This window comes from Tubulanus polymorphus, chromosome 2 (genome assembly GCF_964204645.1).
Source record: "Tubulanus polymorphus chromosome 2, tnTubPoly1.2, whole genome shotgun sequence".
NCBI classification, from domain to species: Eukaryota; Metazoa; Nemertea; class Palaeonemertea; order Tubulaniformes; family Tubulanidae; genus Tubulanus; species Tubulanus polymorphus.
The window spans coordinates 23,953,979-23,970,167 of NC_134026.1; the positions used below are offsets into that span (position 1 = coordinate 23,953,979).

The 16,189-nt window shown below is 36.5% G+C and overlaps 1 protein-coding gene across 3 annotated transcripts; it reads left to right on the plus strand.

Annotated features, from left to right (window-relative positions):
• The first annotated feature begins 708 nt into the window (after positions 1-708).
• Positions 709-15,805, plus strand: LOC141900563 (cAMP-dependent protein kinase catalytic subunit alpha). Of its 3 annotated transcripts, none has more exons than XM_074787517.1 (10): positions 709-782; positions 7,259-7,320; positions 7,614-7,742; positions 8,313-8,411; positions 8,605-8,687; positions 10,590-10,716; positions 12,417-12,512; positions 12,600-12,722; positions 12,812-12,976; positions 13,064-15,805. In XM_074787517.1, exons 1-10 carry the CDS (start codon positions 737-739, stop codon positions 13,187-13,189), a joined length of 1,056 nt encoding a protein of 351 aa, XP_074643618.1. In that variant the 5' UTR covers positions 709-736; the 3' UTR covers positions 13,190-15,805. The 3 variants fall into 3 exon arrangements, with proteins under 3 accessions (XP_074643618.1, XP_074643617.1, XP_074643619.1); XM_074787516.1 differs by lacking the exon at positions 709-782 and adding an exon at positions 4,019-4,394; XM_074787518.1 differs by lacking the exon at positions 709-782 and adding an exon at positions 6,219-6,503.
• The last annotated feature ends 384 nt before the right edge of the window (positions 15,806-16,189 follow it).

The following is a 16,189-nucleotide window of genomic DNA, read 5'->3' on the forward strand; positions in this document are numbered from 1 at the left end:
ACTGGATACTGAATCGCATAAAAGAAAAAAGAAAAACAACTCGATTCTCATTTCTTTTTTCAAAATCTTAATCAATATCATTGTTTATATGTTTATGTCAAACGAATTGGCCAAAAAAACTTTTTGAAATCATTTACCACTTCCTGTATACGATCGTATGAATTGTTACCTTTCCAAGTGTCCCTGAGTAGAGATTCTAAATACTGATGATGTTTCACATTTCGTAGATGAGCCATTGTGTAAATGTACGCGGTTTGCCAATGCTGGATCGCTGGTTTGGAACATTTTGTCTCTGGCGTGGCTTTCAATCGCGATGGTCGAGTCATGCCTAAAAACAAATTCAATTGTCTTTTTAGCTGAGGAAGTACTGACTGTGTGTGTATAAATAGCAATGCAAATATATTTCGTTTTTTGAGTAGGTTCTGATTATTATATATCCCTCTACGTAATAGGCCAATATGCATTTTCATGCCAGGTGATTTTTTCCATGCGAGGTATGATAACCCCATAATGCCGTGCTATAAAATGATACCTACGTTGGTGAAAGTAAATATGCATACACATACGTAGTTCAAATAGACCCATTCAAATCTCATTTTCTGAATTCTGGTTTACATAATTAGCCTACATAAATCTCATAAACTTCTAGTATACATATATAATGACGGATCCTATATGACAATTTAGTTTGGCAATCACTCAAGATTCGGGTGTTCGAAAAGACCGATTTCTCGTTATGGATGAGGAATATACGAACGAGACAGAAGAGTTAGACGAAGAAGGTATTTGGCGTTTTGGAAGAAATTGTTCGATGAAATTGTGAATAATCACAAAATCCTAGGCCTAACATATATGCATTGAAATCTTACCTTGTTACGCATGTAGCATCCAAAAAAGAAAACGTTTAAATACCGGACACCCTTTCTGCACAGCGATGAAAAACAAACTCATCTTTATTGATTCGTTTAATTTGACGTCTAATGCGATTGATCATTCCCATAGCAACTGGTAAGCAAAGCATGATAAGTCATTTCCAGGAAGATTAATGGTCACAAAAGAGTGAACGTATGTGCGGGACTATGTTGATAAATGAGTCTGGACACATTCTGCATGCGACAAAATAACACGCTCGATGTTCCTCACAAATTTCAATTCATTCGTTGATACATGCTTCATTATATTATATATTTTCGGCATTTAGAAAAGGTTCTAGAAAAAAACGAGTAGAAGGCCGGGGTGATTTGAAAAACAATCAAAATGAAGAAAAAGAAAAGCTCCAAGAATTAATTCTATCAGTTCGCTGAACAATGTGGTGTTTGAAACTTTGTGAATCAGATTAATTACTCTTGAAATGCGAACGGTTCCTTTTTCGATAAAAACCCATTATTTAAAAGCTCATTACGGAATTCTTTATGGATCGATTGCCTATTAAATCGATTGATCGCGTATATATTCTCGCACCAGTTTTAACTCTCTGACGAGCTAACTACCCATCACACTGATTTGCCACATGGTATCTGGCCTGAGAGAGCGAGAGCGAGAGAGCAAGAGCTTTATAACATCCAAGTTTCGAACATTACCTCAACGCGGGAATCACCCGGTACTTATGCCGCCGGAATTATCCTCTCGTTAAATCTACTTGCTCAACAGTTATTACCTTCTCCATAAAGTGTTGTTTTGGCGTTACAGCTCGGTGCAAGTATAGAGATGTTCGTTGATGGGAAACTATTATCGCAGATGTTTTTCAATTTAGTTATGTAGCTATTTCATGATTTAAAAAGTTACCTCGTGTGGAAATTAGTAAAACTTTGAATAAGCAATACCGGCGTACGGAATGGCAGTGGTAAGAAGACCTCCGGAACGGCGCTGTGAGTATATGAGGAATTTGATTCCTACGTCTAATAAGTCTTTGAAAGCGGGTTGAGTTTTTATGATTTTTTTAAAGAAAAAAGTTGACATGTATCTACATTTTTGAGAAAGCATGTTAACAGTCTATCAAAGTGATTGATTCGGAGGAACTACGGGTTCTGCTGTTGCAGCGAGAAAACTCAATTTTACATAAAGCACCTGTCGATTTTAGCATTCTTTTACTTGATCACGATACACGAACTTCCTCAACGCTAACCGATTTAAAAAATCATAATCTCTGCTCTATAGGCTGATAAAGAGCGCAAGAGGTGATGATGATACAATTCAGGAAATGTTTTCATTTTCTGGAAAGAAATTACTAGGCTACCTTTTAAAGCATGTACAGGGTGATATGGTATGCGGCTAGTTTTATTCTTGCCCTTTAACGCGGCAATTTTTCAATTGGAATATTCAGGAAACGGAAATGAGAAATATAGACTTGGCATTGAGAGCGGCAGTTAAGTCCTTTTTTTATCAATTACTATTAGAAACAATTGCTATGAAAGAGCTTGCTTGGTGGACTTAAGATAAACGTTTATAATCGATGAATATACCGATTCGTGGAATCTGGTTCTCAGGATACAACAACACAAATGATGAAACGGACTGGCAGAACCTTTATTTATTTGTTTATGTTCCACTCGTGCATTCTGACGTCACATTCTTCATGGCGATACAATGTGTTAGTTTTCTCTACAGTACGGTGTAAAACGAGATTCTAATTGAAATTCAAATATTCTATGCGTTCAATGTTTCTAAGCCTCGTATGAACGTTTAATCAAGTAGTTGCAGCAGAAGGAATTACATTGAACTCAGCTAGATTTAGTCTCAAAGAATGTCGATTTAAGTAATTAAAGAAATCGAACCAATATGCTGTAACTGTAGAATACATCATTAAGTAGATGAAAATGTTTCGCATGCTATACTTTATTTGATCTAATCCCTCAAAAGCTTGAAATAGTGTTTGACTAGTTTTAGTTCACTACCATGATGTATATAGCTGTAGCTCGAAGATGGTAGTTCATCTTCCGGTTTCGGTTGAAACTATACAAACTAACAAGGCATCCTATACTGTATTAATTAGCAATAGCGTGAGGGAAAGCAGTGAACCGAATCATGTCTGTAATCCTGAAAAGAATATGTATGGAATGTTTTCTTAATTAACTGATTGAATCACAAGAGACCGGGTTTCACCAAAATAATTCAAGAGCTTTGAAGACGATCTCGTTGCACTTGCTTGGATAGTTTGTTTTCCGAGTACGATATCAGTTTTCTAGGTTGCTTTGCTGCTTTAGTAATAGGAAATTGGTTACCTTTTATAATGGGAAAAAAATTTCAAGGCTACTCTTTAAAAATCAACTTCATTAATCTTGCTAGGAACGTATAAGTCAATTATTCGTGCGTAGTCTATTGAATTATAAATCACAGCCAGTCACAGACGATTTATTTTCTATTTTTGTTTTCTGTTCCCCCGGTTACCCATACCGAACAAGCCACAGGTTGCATACGAACGAGCTTTTTTAGACTTTCGCTTTTCTTTACGTTATTTTATCTGGCGAACTGGATGTTGCGCGTATGTGTACCACCACCTTTCCACTGAGTTAAATTAGTTCAAATTGATCTATGTATACTAGTAGATCCTGGTAAATGATGGCGTCGGCTACAGTTACCAAATTTTGGTAGCGGAGTCCGAGTCAGCCGCTCGCAGCGTGTCCAGTGCGAAAGAAAAATGTGTAACATCACCATTGATTGAATAAATTCTCGATAATATTAAAACTTTTCATCTGTGTATACAGCGGGTTTTCATCTTATTATCTGTTTTCCACGTTTGAGTGTGATTATTCTACTAACATCACCAATGAGTTTCACGTCGAAGTCAATGAGCAGTTATCGTGAAGATCATTCATTTTTTTTCTTTCCCGCATTCGAACTAATAATCAATTACATAGTTTCGTTCTCTAGAACTGTTATGGACACACGTTTGTTTGCGCGCTACTGAATAGTGATTAGTGACGCGCTGTTTATTACACCAAGTGTAGCGTATATTAAACTTTTATGAAAAACTTCCCGGTGCGTGGCAATTTTTCAGCGTGATATGCCGGCGGGCGAAAATCGTCATATACACAGGGCCATATGGAAAACCTACTAGTTCCACAAAACCCGTTGCCAAAGGTTTCGAATGGTGATCGCTAGACTCATTGACGATACTCCTCACTCAATTTTACATGGATTTTATGTTTTATTGACAAAACGCACGGCCAGATGTTTATGGAAATATGTTATTTAGGAACAATTATTACTCTGGATATTAATCGGCCTATATAGTAGATAAATATCGTAGTTTGCAGTACATATTGCGAACACATCGAGGACGTATATTCACAATACACAATAAACACTGTCACAGTTCACGAGTAAACGTCAACGCAACATCAGTATGAGTAGTAAAGATAAAGACAAGGGTAACGACAAAAGTACTCAATTTTGTAAGTACACGTGAAATAATTAATCGTAACGGGCGTATGCATCGTATGGTAAAATCGGGTATGGATTGAATATCTAATCGTATCGAAAAAGATTTTTCCTCTCGATTACACTTACGTAAGATACGTAAAATACGTAATACGAGATACGTAAAATATACATCGATTCCAATGAATATCTGGCGTCCCTACGTGTACATTCTTTCGGATATACACACGTAACATTGTTTCATAGACTTAGTGACGTTTTCTAGATAAATATCGAAAATAGGCCTAGCGATGCACTAATCCACTACGTCAGGCGATCATCGTGAAAATGTTCCGTTTGATCTTTTAATCCGATGTGTTTAAAAACTGGAGGATAACATTATGTTCTCCCGTTGTCATAGTGACTCACAATAACTTCAAAAAAGTCAAAAGATGCTCGAAGTCTTCCTGTAAGAAGACTACAAACGAGTATATTACGGTGATGTGGTTCTCGTAATGTGTTGTTTGATATGAATCTTTACGCTGGTTAAGATATGTCGGGACATTTTATTTGGTCAGAATAAAGAATCCGTGTCAAAACGACGTGGTAATGGAGTTCCCCTGCAATAATAGTATTTCATTTATATTTATACGCGCAACGCCGGTACTGTATAAAAGAGCTTTTACAAGTCATAGACGACTATTGTTACATGTCCCGTTGAATTTTCAAAAACCAGAAATCGCTATAAACAGCAATGGTCACTGGCGATAATATCTTTACACGCAGTAGGCCTATATACATATTGTGGGCTAGAATGTGAACATAATGTGTTTGAAGAGCATTTAACATGTAGTTTTATTGATATATATTTAAATGACACAACTGTACAAGAATGTCACCACTATCGACCAAACCAGGAAACCCGATCATATAGGCCCGTAAACTCATAGGGCGAAACGTGTAAATCTATAAATAATGTGTTGAAAAAATTTTCCATTCGTTATTTAAGGAGGACAAGGCAAAAAATTAGAAATTGAAGAGATTTTGACTTTGGTCCACAACCAAATGATATTCTTCTTTTTCTGCTAACTAGACCGAGTCTTTTCTACTGTTAGGCTAGGATGTTAGATTATTTTCTTCATCGTGTACGAGAAGAAAAGTGAATTTGCCATACATATCACGGCAACTTGTCTTTTCCGTTAATCAGAAAGGGAATAACGGGTCACCAAAATCATTTATTCCCACGTACGTTATCCATATTAATGGGACTCGAAACGTTAGCTCGCCTGTCTCATTCGATGAGGAATGTAGTTAAACCTCATCGTTTGCAAACTCCCGCGAAAAGTTAAGACTCAGCATAGGTTCGAATCCTGGAATTAAGACATGAGACTTGCGTCTCGCGTGATGTTTTTTTTGAAATATTCTAAGCTTATACATATGTTTCAAGGAAAAATATCACATGAGTTTCTAAGTTCTTAGATTGGTAGGCGAACAAATTATTCTATTATTTTATACATCTCTTTTTTACAAAACACGTTTTGTCGCCGACAATATCTTTTCCCATGTAACTCAACGCAGTAAAAATCCTTTTAAAATATGGTTAAAACGTCCGCTCTATTCAGTAAAGCATCAGCCCGCACCGAGCGCGCACAAACGTAGATGTTGATTTGCAGCAGTATTGCGTGACGTCATTATCAGCGCGTACACCTCTCCCTGGCTCGTGTGCATTCCCATAATTCCTCGCGTAGACGAAGTGCACCGTTGACAAAAATAGTACCCATTGAATTCTACCTATTGTCCGTTTATTGAGCGCTGAATTTAGAGCAAGGGCAATGAATCGTAAATAAATAGTTTTTAATTTTCTCCTGCGCCGTATGTTAATAGATATATACGCCGACTCGGCGAAGGGTTTCTAGATACGCGGATTAATTTCAATAATTTTTGACACCGATAATGGACGGATAAGAGAACACGAAGCTGAATTGATGGATGAATATAAATCGCTGGCTTTTTAACGGAGATTTACGCAGATTAGCTTACCTTTTACCCGCCTAGAATACGAACAATATATTCGACCTAAAGTCTTCCATCGGAATTCATCATGGGGAACGCTGCTACAGCCAAAAAGGGTGACCCTGAAAATGGTAAGACAGTCTTAAAAAAACAGTTGACGATGAAATATGGTGGATCTCCTGCCAGTCCTGGAGGGGTAAATAATAGATGCTGTGAGGGTATGATAGCGGTGAAGGGAATTTACTTCAATTGAGTTGAGTAATGATACGTTTGTGGCTAGAAGTGATCTTGTTATTTTGGTTGAATGCATAATTTTGACATGGCGAAATGCTTAAAACGCCACCATGGATGATCACATGTTGATGTTCAATTCCATATCAATCATATACATGCTCTTATTATTATTGACTTGTTGACACTCTGACACTGACAGGGACACTTAGGACTGGAGGATGAGGTGATGGCACACACATGGTGTTTACAGCCTCATCAGCCTACGTCTCAACCGGGGCAGATTATGTGTCATTAGATCAGAGTGGTCTTGCTTAATTTTCAGTGAGCTTTTTAAGTTCTCAAAAAGGTTTTTTGGGGTGTCTCGAAGTGTTCGTTGATACAAGTTAGCAAGCTTACCCTCATCACCATGATTTGGAAGGCATGCTCCATATATTTTATCTGCTCAACCTCCAATAAAGCCTTGTCACAATGCTTGCTGTCGTAGTCTCGTAAAAGACTGGGGTTTGGAGCAAAAATAATAGCCTTATGGAAATTGTTAAGATTGACAGAGTGAACATTCATTGACATTTAAGGCATTGACAGGTTGCCCTTGGGCCCAAAATCCTTTGATAATCATCTTTCTCTATCAAAGAAATGTCTTTATGAATTCCAGTCAAACAGTTCCTTCAACAAGCCAGAGAAGATTTTGAAGAAAAATGGGGTAAACCAGCTCAGGTGCGTATGACATGACGTGTTTTTTTTCAATGAGGTCATTTTCAACAAAACATTTTTGATGCGTTTTGATTTATATAATCATTAAAAGACGCGCTTTAAAAAGCAACTTTTAATACCACCAATCAAGTATGTACTGTCAATTTCTGAAGTCTACCTACCAGCAATATGCACATTTGTATAGGTCAATAGGAAATGTTTGGCTATATTGACCAAGGGGCAAGTGCTTGAATACCTCAAGAATGATACTATTTGAAACGGTTATGATCGATACATCAAACATTTTTGTTTTCCAGAATACAGCAAGCCTTGATGAATTTGAACGTATTAAAACCTTAGGAACGGGTTCCTTTGGCCGTGTGATGCTGGTACAGCATAAACAGAATAAGGAATATTATGCGATGAAAATACTCGATAAACAGAAGGTATGTAGCGCCTTCGTAGTAGTTTGGCTCATTATGGTGACTACTGTCTGTCACACATGCTCTTCGTGCGACGTTTTGGTTCGTAATTTCGTTAATAATCGGTTGATCTGTAAATATTATGCATCAATTTGTTCAGTAAGGAATTTGCATTCAGAAATAAATCATGAACTGGCATAAATTTGTTTGTGTTTTCTTCTATCAGCGATAGTTTACCTAGCATACGCTCGCGTAATGCTGAAAAACGGCTTTTATGGCCCATCATGTGGCGCCACCTACTGTATTTTGATATGCTAATGAGCAGGTGATGACGTCACTGTAACGTTTCCGAGCGGATTTTTCAGCATTACGCGAGCGTATGCTGAGTAAACTATCGCTCATAAATGAAAACAAAAACAACTTAAGTGAAAATTGTTGTTTATTTCTGAATGCAAATTCCTCACTGAACAAATTGACGCATGAAAAAGGTAGATAAACCGAATATTAACGAAATTACGGACCAAAACGTCGCACGGAGAGTAGGTGTGACAGACAGTAGGTTTTGTTGATGATTATTGTATCGTCTTTTTACAGGTTGTTAAGTTGAAACAAGTTGAACATACGCTGAATGAGAAACGCATATTACAAGCAGTATCTTTTCCTTTTCTGGTCAACCTAGAGTATCATTTCAAAGTAAGTAGCGATATGTGGTTGAGGGGCTGTTCAAATAGATGTGATAGTGGTTGTTGTGTTGCTAGTTAACACAGTTCCATATTTAAATACAGCTGTATCATACACAGTACCTGGGCTAATTGATTGACTGTAGCAGTTGAAGAAGCTGTGGTTTCAGAAAGTAGATTGTAAGCGTATTGCGTTTCTATTTTAGGATAACTCGAATTTATATATGGTATTAGAGTTTGTCACTGGTGGAGAAATGTTTTCACATTTACGAAGAATCGGTAGATTTAGGTGAGTTCACATGCTATTTATCAGCGGATTTTTTTCTAATATTTCTGAGATCATGTACAAAAAAGTCATTAACCTGTGTGAAGAATGTTGTTTGTCGGGCTGGGATAATACCAATTGTCTTTCCAAATTTGGGTTGATCGCCTTTGACCTTATTTACGATGGAATTCAGTATTTTCTCCTCAAAGTGTTTTATGTAATTAGTTGCCTTTCAGCTGAAGATGATCTGTATACATATATATCTCTTCCGATGTTTGCTTTATTTCAGCCAGTACTCTTTTAACCTTCTTCAATACATTGATGTATATTTCTAATCCTTATTTTCGAGAATGTCTAGGTTTTCCAACTCGAGATTCTTCAAAAATATTTCATCTGTGGTTGGAAGATATTGTTTCGTAAAATTGGGAGGGAGGGGACTTGGTTCAATTAGCAACCCAGGGGAACATGAGTGTATTTTTTTGCCTAAATGCGACGATTGAATTCGCCAGCAAATTGTTATGCTCGGTTATGAACAGACTATCAATAAATAATACATCCTATTGGTTGATAAAAATTGAATGTTCGACGGAATATGCTGGGTACTCTTGGGGCAGACGAGCGAAGTCGCAAGCGATTCCGATCATCGGCTTTAAAAATCGGCCGCAAATATCAAACATCTTTGCCACTGATGATTGTGTCAGCTAACAAAGTAGTTCCTGTGAATGGGTGCACGGCCAATTTTTTGGAGCAGTCTGGTGGAAAAGTACACTTGTGAGCCCCTTAACTGAACAGTGGAAAATGTGGTAGTCTTAGTCAAATTTGATGATGGCGTCTCCTCAAATCGAATTACGCAAAGCCTTCATGCCTTTGCTTCTAAAGAGCGATTAATGGCCGAATGTTTCGAATACCCAATTCTACAAGTGTTGATGACGTATATATGTATGTTTTTCTGTACATGACTCGACAGTGAGTCGCACTCCAGGTTCTATGCCTCACAAGTAACATTGGCATTCGAGTACCTGCATTCCCTAGACCTCATATATAGAGATTTGAAACCGGAAAATATTCTGATAGACAATCAAGGCTACCTGAAAGTAAGTCTAGAATTGTGCAGCGGCACCAATGCGGGTCTGTTGGTTGGTTTGTAGAGCTGTTAATATGCACTTCTCTGGTGACACATAATGTTTTACTGTTGCGCTTTATCTGCAGGGTCTGTTGTCAGGTCAGCCCCACCAGGGTTCATTTGGTACATGTTTTGTTGTATATGTCATTATTGTATGATTGTTCGTCGGCTAGTGGTATTAACTTAATATTGAAAAATATATGGAGAAGAATCATGTATTCGTCGTATGAAACTAATATGATACGTCACAATCCCAGTTTGTGAAAGTGTCCAGTCTTGTGTGTGCTTAAATCATCTTGTGACATATGAACAATCATGACATTTCGCAGCAGAAATTCATACTACATGGGTCACCAGGAGCCTTTTAGTTTTTACTAAAAATAAAAAAAACATTTATTGCCTTTTTCTCTTTTGATTAACCAGCCAGTCAATGACCGTTATGACGATTTGCTGCTGCCCGTTGCTGCTAGTGTTAGTTACAACTTCTACTAACTGATAATTTATTAACCGATTTTTCTTTACCACAGCGAGCCTCATTCCCGGTTTTATGCAGCCCAAATTGTTTTGGCATTTGAATACCTCCACTCATTGGATCTCATATACAGAGACTTAAAACCGGAGAACTTGCTTATAGATTCCATGGGTTATATTAAAGTAAGTATGCGGTGTGACACAGGTACTATTAGGCTGTCCTCCTGTGTAGAGCCCACCTTTCTTAGACCCTCTCAACTGCGCGCTAGCTAACTAGATCTGTAGTGGTTTTCCTTATTTCATCTATGTTGTATTTTTCCTTCTGTCCACAGTGAAGTACATTCCAGGTTCTACGCAGCACAGATTGTTTTGACTTTTGAGTACCTCCATCATTTTGATATAATATACAGAGATTTAAAGCCAGAAAACCTCCTGATAGATAATCACGGCTATCTAAAGGTAAAATGTAACGAAATCAGGTGGCCGAACCGTGAGAACATCTAATCCTGCTTCAAGCGCTTTTTATGGGTGGTGGAACTTGGATCAAGAACTTGCATGCACGTTTATTCTAACCAATCCAGCCACGAATGAATTCGGTTATGGATGAATTTTGAAAGGCGTGTCGTTCTGAATATTCAATAACTGCGCAAAAGAATTTATTTAGCAATTTCATGTATGCATGCATGTTTGCTTAAAAATTGATAAACGGTTTATGCCGATACGCAATCTGGTTTAATGTTTGGGAGGTGATTTGTTGGAATTCTAAAAAATAAACTTACCTGTTATGATTTGCTGCTAATTTTAATCGGGTGATGAAAATAACCATGATCTGATGATGAACCTATGACTTCAGTGAACAATGCCGAGATATTTTTATTCATATATGAAAATCAATAATAATCTATGATTTATCAATTTCCGACAATTTTCCGTTTTCATATTAATCAATCATAGAATGTTTGTACGTTTACTATAAATGGAAATCATCATGAAATTAACCAAATCGTCGCAAAATGTATGGCCAAAAATCTCTGTTCGCTAAATCAGTGCCTCGTTCAACTTTAAATTGTCCAATCCGTCGTTCGTAACTACTATAATTATTGTCTATGTCTGCTTGCAGCAACCGTGCATGTCATATTCCTGCTCTTTATGATGAGAAATCGTAATGATCAGTGTATAAGGTTACACCAACATGCCATAATTTAATCGGATGAATCGGATGAAATTTCATACGCAAAAACTTTGCGTAACACATTTTTAAAAGAATCTAGATTTTTGTTTAAAAACGCGGAATGTGATCTGATGGTTGCTAGAACTACGAAAGCAAAAAGGTTACCGCGTTTACTCTGGTAGTGTGCTTCTCCTGTGTTGTCAAGCTTATTTTATTTATCTGTGTGACTACCTTCGGTAGCTAGTAATTACCGCACTGCAGCAGACAAGGGTTCCGTGTTACCTAGCAACAAGATAATAATCACAGTATCACGTAACATTGATTGTGATGTGTGCGCTAATATTTGACTTCAGCATGTCTTGATCTCTTCGTATTTCTTACCTGCGAACGAAAAGTGAAAGTGGCTGTTCGTCGTCGTCGTTGCTATCTAATGCGCAGTGATTATGGCGAGTGTTGCTCCTGGCGTCTTTGTCTTCTTCATTCACCAATTTCTGTCCATCACTGCGAAATAGTAGAATGTTCTAATTCGATGAGTTACTTATTATTTACACGTAGTTCTTGTTCATTTATTGTTCTTCTTTATTTACCCTAAATGGTTCTATTTTACAGAAAATAAGTATGTACTAGATAATCTATCCATTTTCATCTTTCGGTTACTATGTTCTATAAAAAGGCTCTATTAGGGTTATAAATTTGAATGAAATTGTCCATTGTATAGAAAAAGTAGATATGATTTTATTAAAATTGATGCTATAATAATTTAAATATAAATACATTTTCGTGATAGATCCGGTATTTAGATATCTAATATAACAGGAATATGACCTTCCTTGGTTTGTTATGGGCGATCCATAATCATGAAATTGTGCCTTGCTGCTGTTTCTTGATTTGATTATTAAAGCAACTTAATGGCTTGAACATTCTACAATAGTAGGTTTGATATCATCTATCTGGAATTTTTGTTGAATTATTTTGAAAACTGTTTTAGGTTACTGACTTCGGATTTGCTAAGCGGGTAAAAGGACGCACCTGGACTTTGTGCGGTACACCAGAGTACTTGGCCCCTGAAATTATTCTTAGCAAGGTATGGTATATTGATTTATGCTTGGTTAATTAGCATTTCAACTACTAATGTGTAATATGTCTGATTTAAATGTTTATTTTGCTGTAGGGTTACAACAAAGCTGTGGATTGGTGGGCTCTCGGTGTCCTAGTCTATGAAATGGCAGCGGGATATCCTCCTTTCTTTGCGGATCAACCAATTCAGATTTATGAGAAGATTGTCTCAGGAAAGGTTAGTAAATAACTACATAAATGAAATATATCGTTTTATGGACACAGTTGTTGGTACATGACGGATAAACCGGTATTTGTATTTTTCAGGTGCGCTTCCCATCTCACTTCAGTTCAGACCTGAAAGATCTTCTGCGGAATCTACTTCAAGTTGATCTGACTAAACGATTTGGTAACCTGAAAAATGCTGTACAAGACATAAAAAATCATAAATGGTTCTCGACCACGGATTGGATAGCAATTTACCAGAGAAAAGTGAGTAGTCGTGAATCTTGAATGTTCATTGAAAACAGGTGGATTCTGACGGAAAATTTGTAAAATAATCTCAACTTGTTATTTTAGGTGGAAGCACCGTTTATTCCTAGATGTAAAGGTCCGGGCGATGCTAGTAACTTTGACGATTATGAAGAAGAACCTCTTCGTATATCATCGACGGAGAAATGTGCCAAGGAATTCGCAGATTTCTAACTTATGTGCTAGAAATGATCGAAAAAAGGCGAATGAGCGAGCAGTGTCGAGTCTTGGGACGCATTTTGTGCTCAGACGTCTCCCAGCTCAGATGATTCAACGAATTAACTATAAAGAGGTCACACAGGCATACACCCACATATCAGGCAGAAATGACAGAACTCCTAACGTTTTCATCTATTACTTTAACATACATTGCTAGTACTGTTGAAAAATCGACTGAACGTATGATTACGAATATTGTCAATGTTCGCAATATACCAGCGGAGAATATTCTTTAGAAGTATTGTTCATCTGCATGATGATATCTTACGCGATTCGATAATTAAATGAACTGTTGAAGACGATGTTACACGATGCACTGGTGATGATTGATCGTAATGTCATTGATAACGAAACTAAAAATGACATATCATCTAATCGCGTGGCTGTCATTCTGTATAGCAGCCGTGAAATAGATGGGCAATCATTGTAGGTTCTGATATTTTAAAAAAGTACTTCAGTAATAAGATGCGTATTACTTGCCATTTTGAATCGAGCGGAATTTTGCGGCACATTGCTGTACTAATTGTCATAACTAACGAAACGTTGCAATTGTCTGATTTTAAGATGTTAAGACTTGTGTTCCTTCGATTTTTGTTGATTTACTGAAAGATGTGTCGTTCGGTCAAGAGAAATGTATCCAACCTGTATTGCTGTATGATAATATTGATATTATTCCTATGTACTATGGTGTATACATTTCCTAATCTGCTTAGATGAGACTGGTTTGAAAATTCTATGTAAACATATTTCATCTCTTGACTGCTACGGTTACTCAAGTTATAATGTAGAGTTTGTCCAACAAATATTGTGCAAAAACGACTCCAGAACGTTGAGGATGTCTTTAATATTAATGCCTTTCGCCAAAGACTAGTAGGGGAGTACTATATGTTTCTGTTTAAATAAATGATATATAGTCTAATATAAATTCTAATTTAATGCGAGGAGTTGTATGGAAAGGTGACTCATTTAAGATTTTGGTGTATGTGTCGCGCATACATAGAAAATTTTGAATTTTTTACCAAGAAGAAACTGTACTGATCGCTTTGATATTCTTTCAATGTGTAGGCTAAATAAACGAAGTTACTATAAAATGCGGGTAACATTATAAAAAGTTTCATGTAGTTGAATATATCAAAAAAAAACATTTTGAATAAACTAATGCTAATGTCTAATGTGAATATTTCCAGCTAAGTTGCACGCAGTTAGGTATAGTATTTCAATCGGCGTGTGCGTGCGTGCGTGTGTGCATTCAACCTGAGTTGCACGGTAATTGTTTTGATTGAAAAGAATACTGATTTATATTGTTAGTTTAAAAAGAAATATTTTGTATCCTTATTGAATAACGCGTGTAATGTGCCCCCCCAAAAAAGAAAGTTCACCGTGAAAACGAAATGATATTTGACTGACAAGAATCCGGGTGGCTATTAGGCTTAGTAGTTAGGTTAGAGTACGCATGAGCCGGGTTGCCCTTCTTTGTTCCCCTCCTCCTCCACCATTTCATATGGATATATTTTCATGGATATATTTATACACATATTTGTCGCGCATAAGCCTGAGTGTTGAATGGTGTTGTAAAATTCCTTTTTGAGTGACATTGAAATCTGTACTGAATTGATACATACTTATCGAAATATATACTGCGACTGTCCCACGCCATTTGTTCACAACAATGACAAAGATTCCCGTGGATTTGCCTTTGCTTCGGTACCGTCATAAGTATGAGCAGATTAGATCATGTTTTGTTTATTTTTTGTGTGTGTCGCGAGCGGTTACATGACATCAAGCAAAATTGGCATGTGCTATCAACGATTATTTCCCTTGTTTGGCTATTTCGCCTTAAGACATAACTAGATCTTTCTGAAAAATATTTCTTAAAACACGCTCACACATGTAACGCACATCTATCGTTCTACGGTTCATGTAAATCATGACCAAGCTCTTGGTAATGATGTTACCACGACTCGTTAATATTAGTTAACAACTTATTTGTTTGGTTGGTTGTTTGTTTGCACGCTTAGAATGGAATGATTAAAAGTGCCACTGGCTCGATCTTGATTTGTTCATCATCCACCATCGCAGTTAATATGTGCAAGTGAAAAATCAAAGTAAACCAAAGTTCTTTACAAAAAGATTTTTAACATTTTAACTGTCGCCGGCTATTTGAATCTAGTGTTGCTTGACCAGTCTGCTAATATCTTTTGAACACCAGGGTATATATGAATAAGTGTATTCTACAACACCAACACCACAAGTCCATGCACTGGAAGAAAGTACATGATAACTTTTGTATATAGCTCTAATGATACATACGAAGTGGTGTTTTAATATTGTTGGTTGGCGAAAAACCTGATGTAAAATTATTAGTGCATTAGCTGGATATTGTGTAATTATTATTTAAATAGTGTAAAGTCATCAATCCCCTATTGATATTAATGAAATATGGTATAAAATCCTGATGGGTTGTATTAATTAATGTGTAAATCTTAATTATGATTGTCATTACGATACACACCTAGTGGCAATCGATAAAAACACTACACACAATTTTCATATTGTTGAAAAAATCTTCATATTATTATTATTATTATTATTATTATTATTATTATTATTATTATTATTATTGAAATTGATTGAATAAGTGAATGTTTTTTTATAAAACTTCATTAATTGTTATAATGAAGACCTGTCTTGTAAATGTAGGCTTCGTTCATTTTAATTTCTAGTGTCATCTATAGGTGAAAAACAAAATGTACAACTACACGAAAAAACGTTATGTGTTGTATTTGAATAAAACTTGTAGTTTGCGAAAATTATGATATTTTTTTCGTGGTTTATTGTTTAGTGTGGTGATAGCTTTTGTTTTCATTCATTGTTGTCGTGGGTCGCATGCAAGTATGAATGTTTCGAATGAAGCTAAATCGGGAGGTCTTTATGAGTATTTTGTTTTGTGGACTC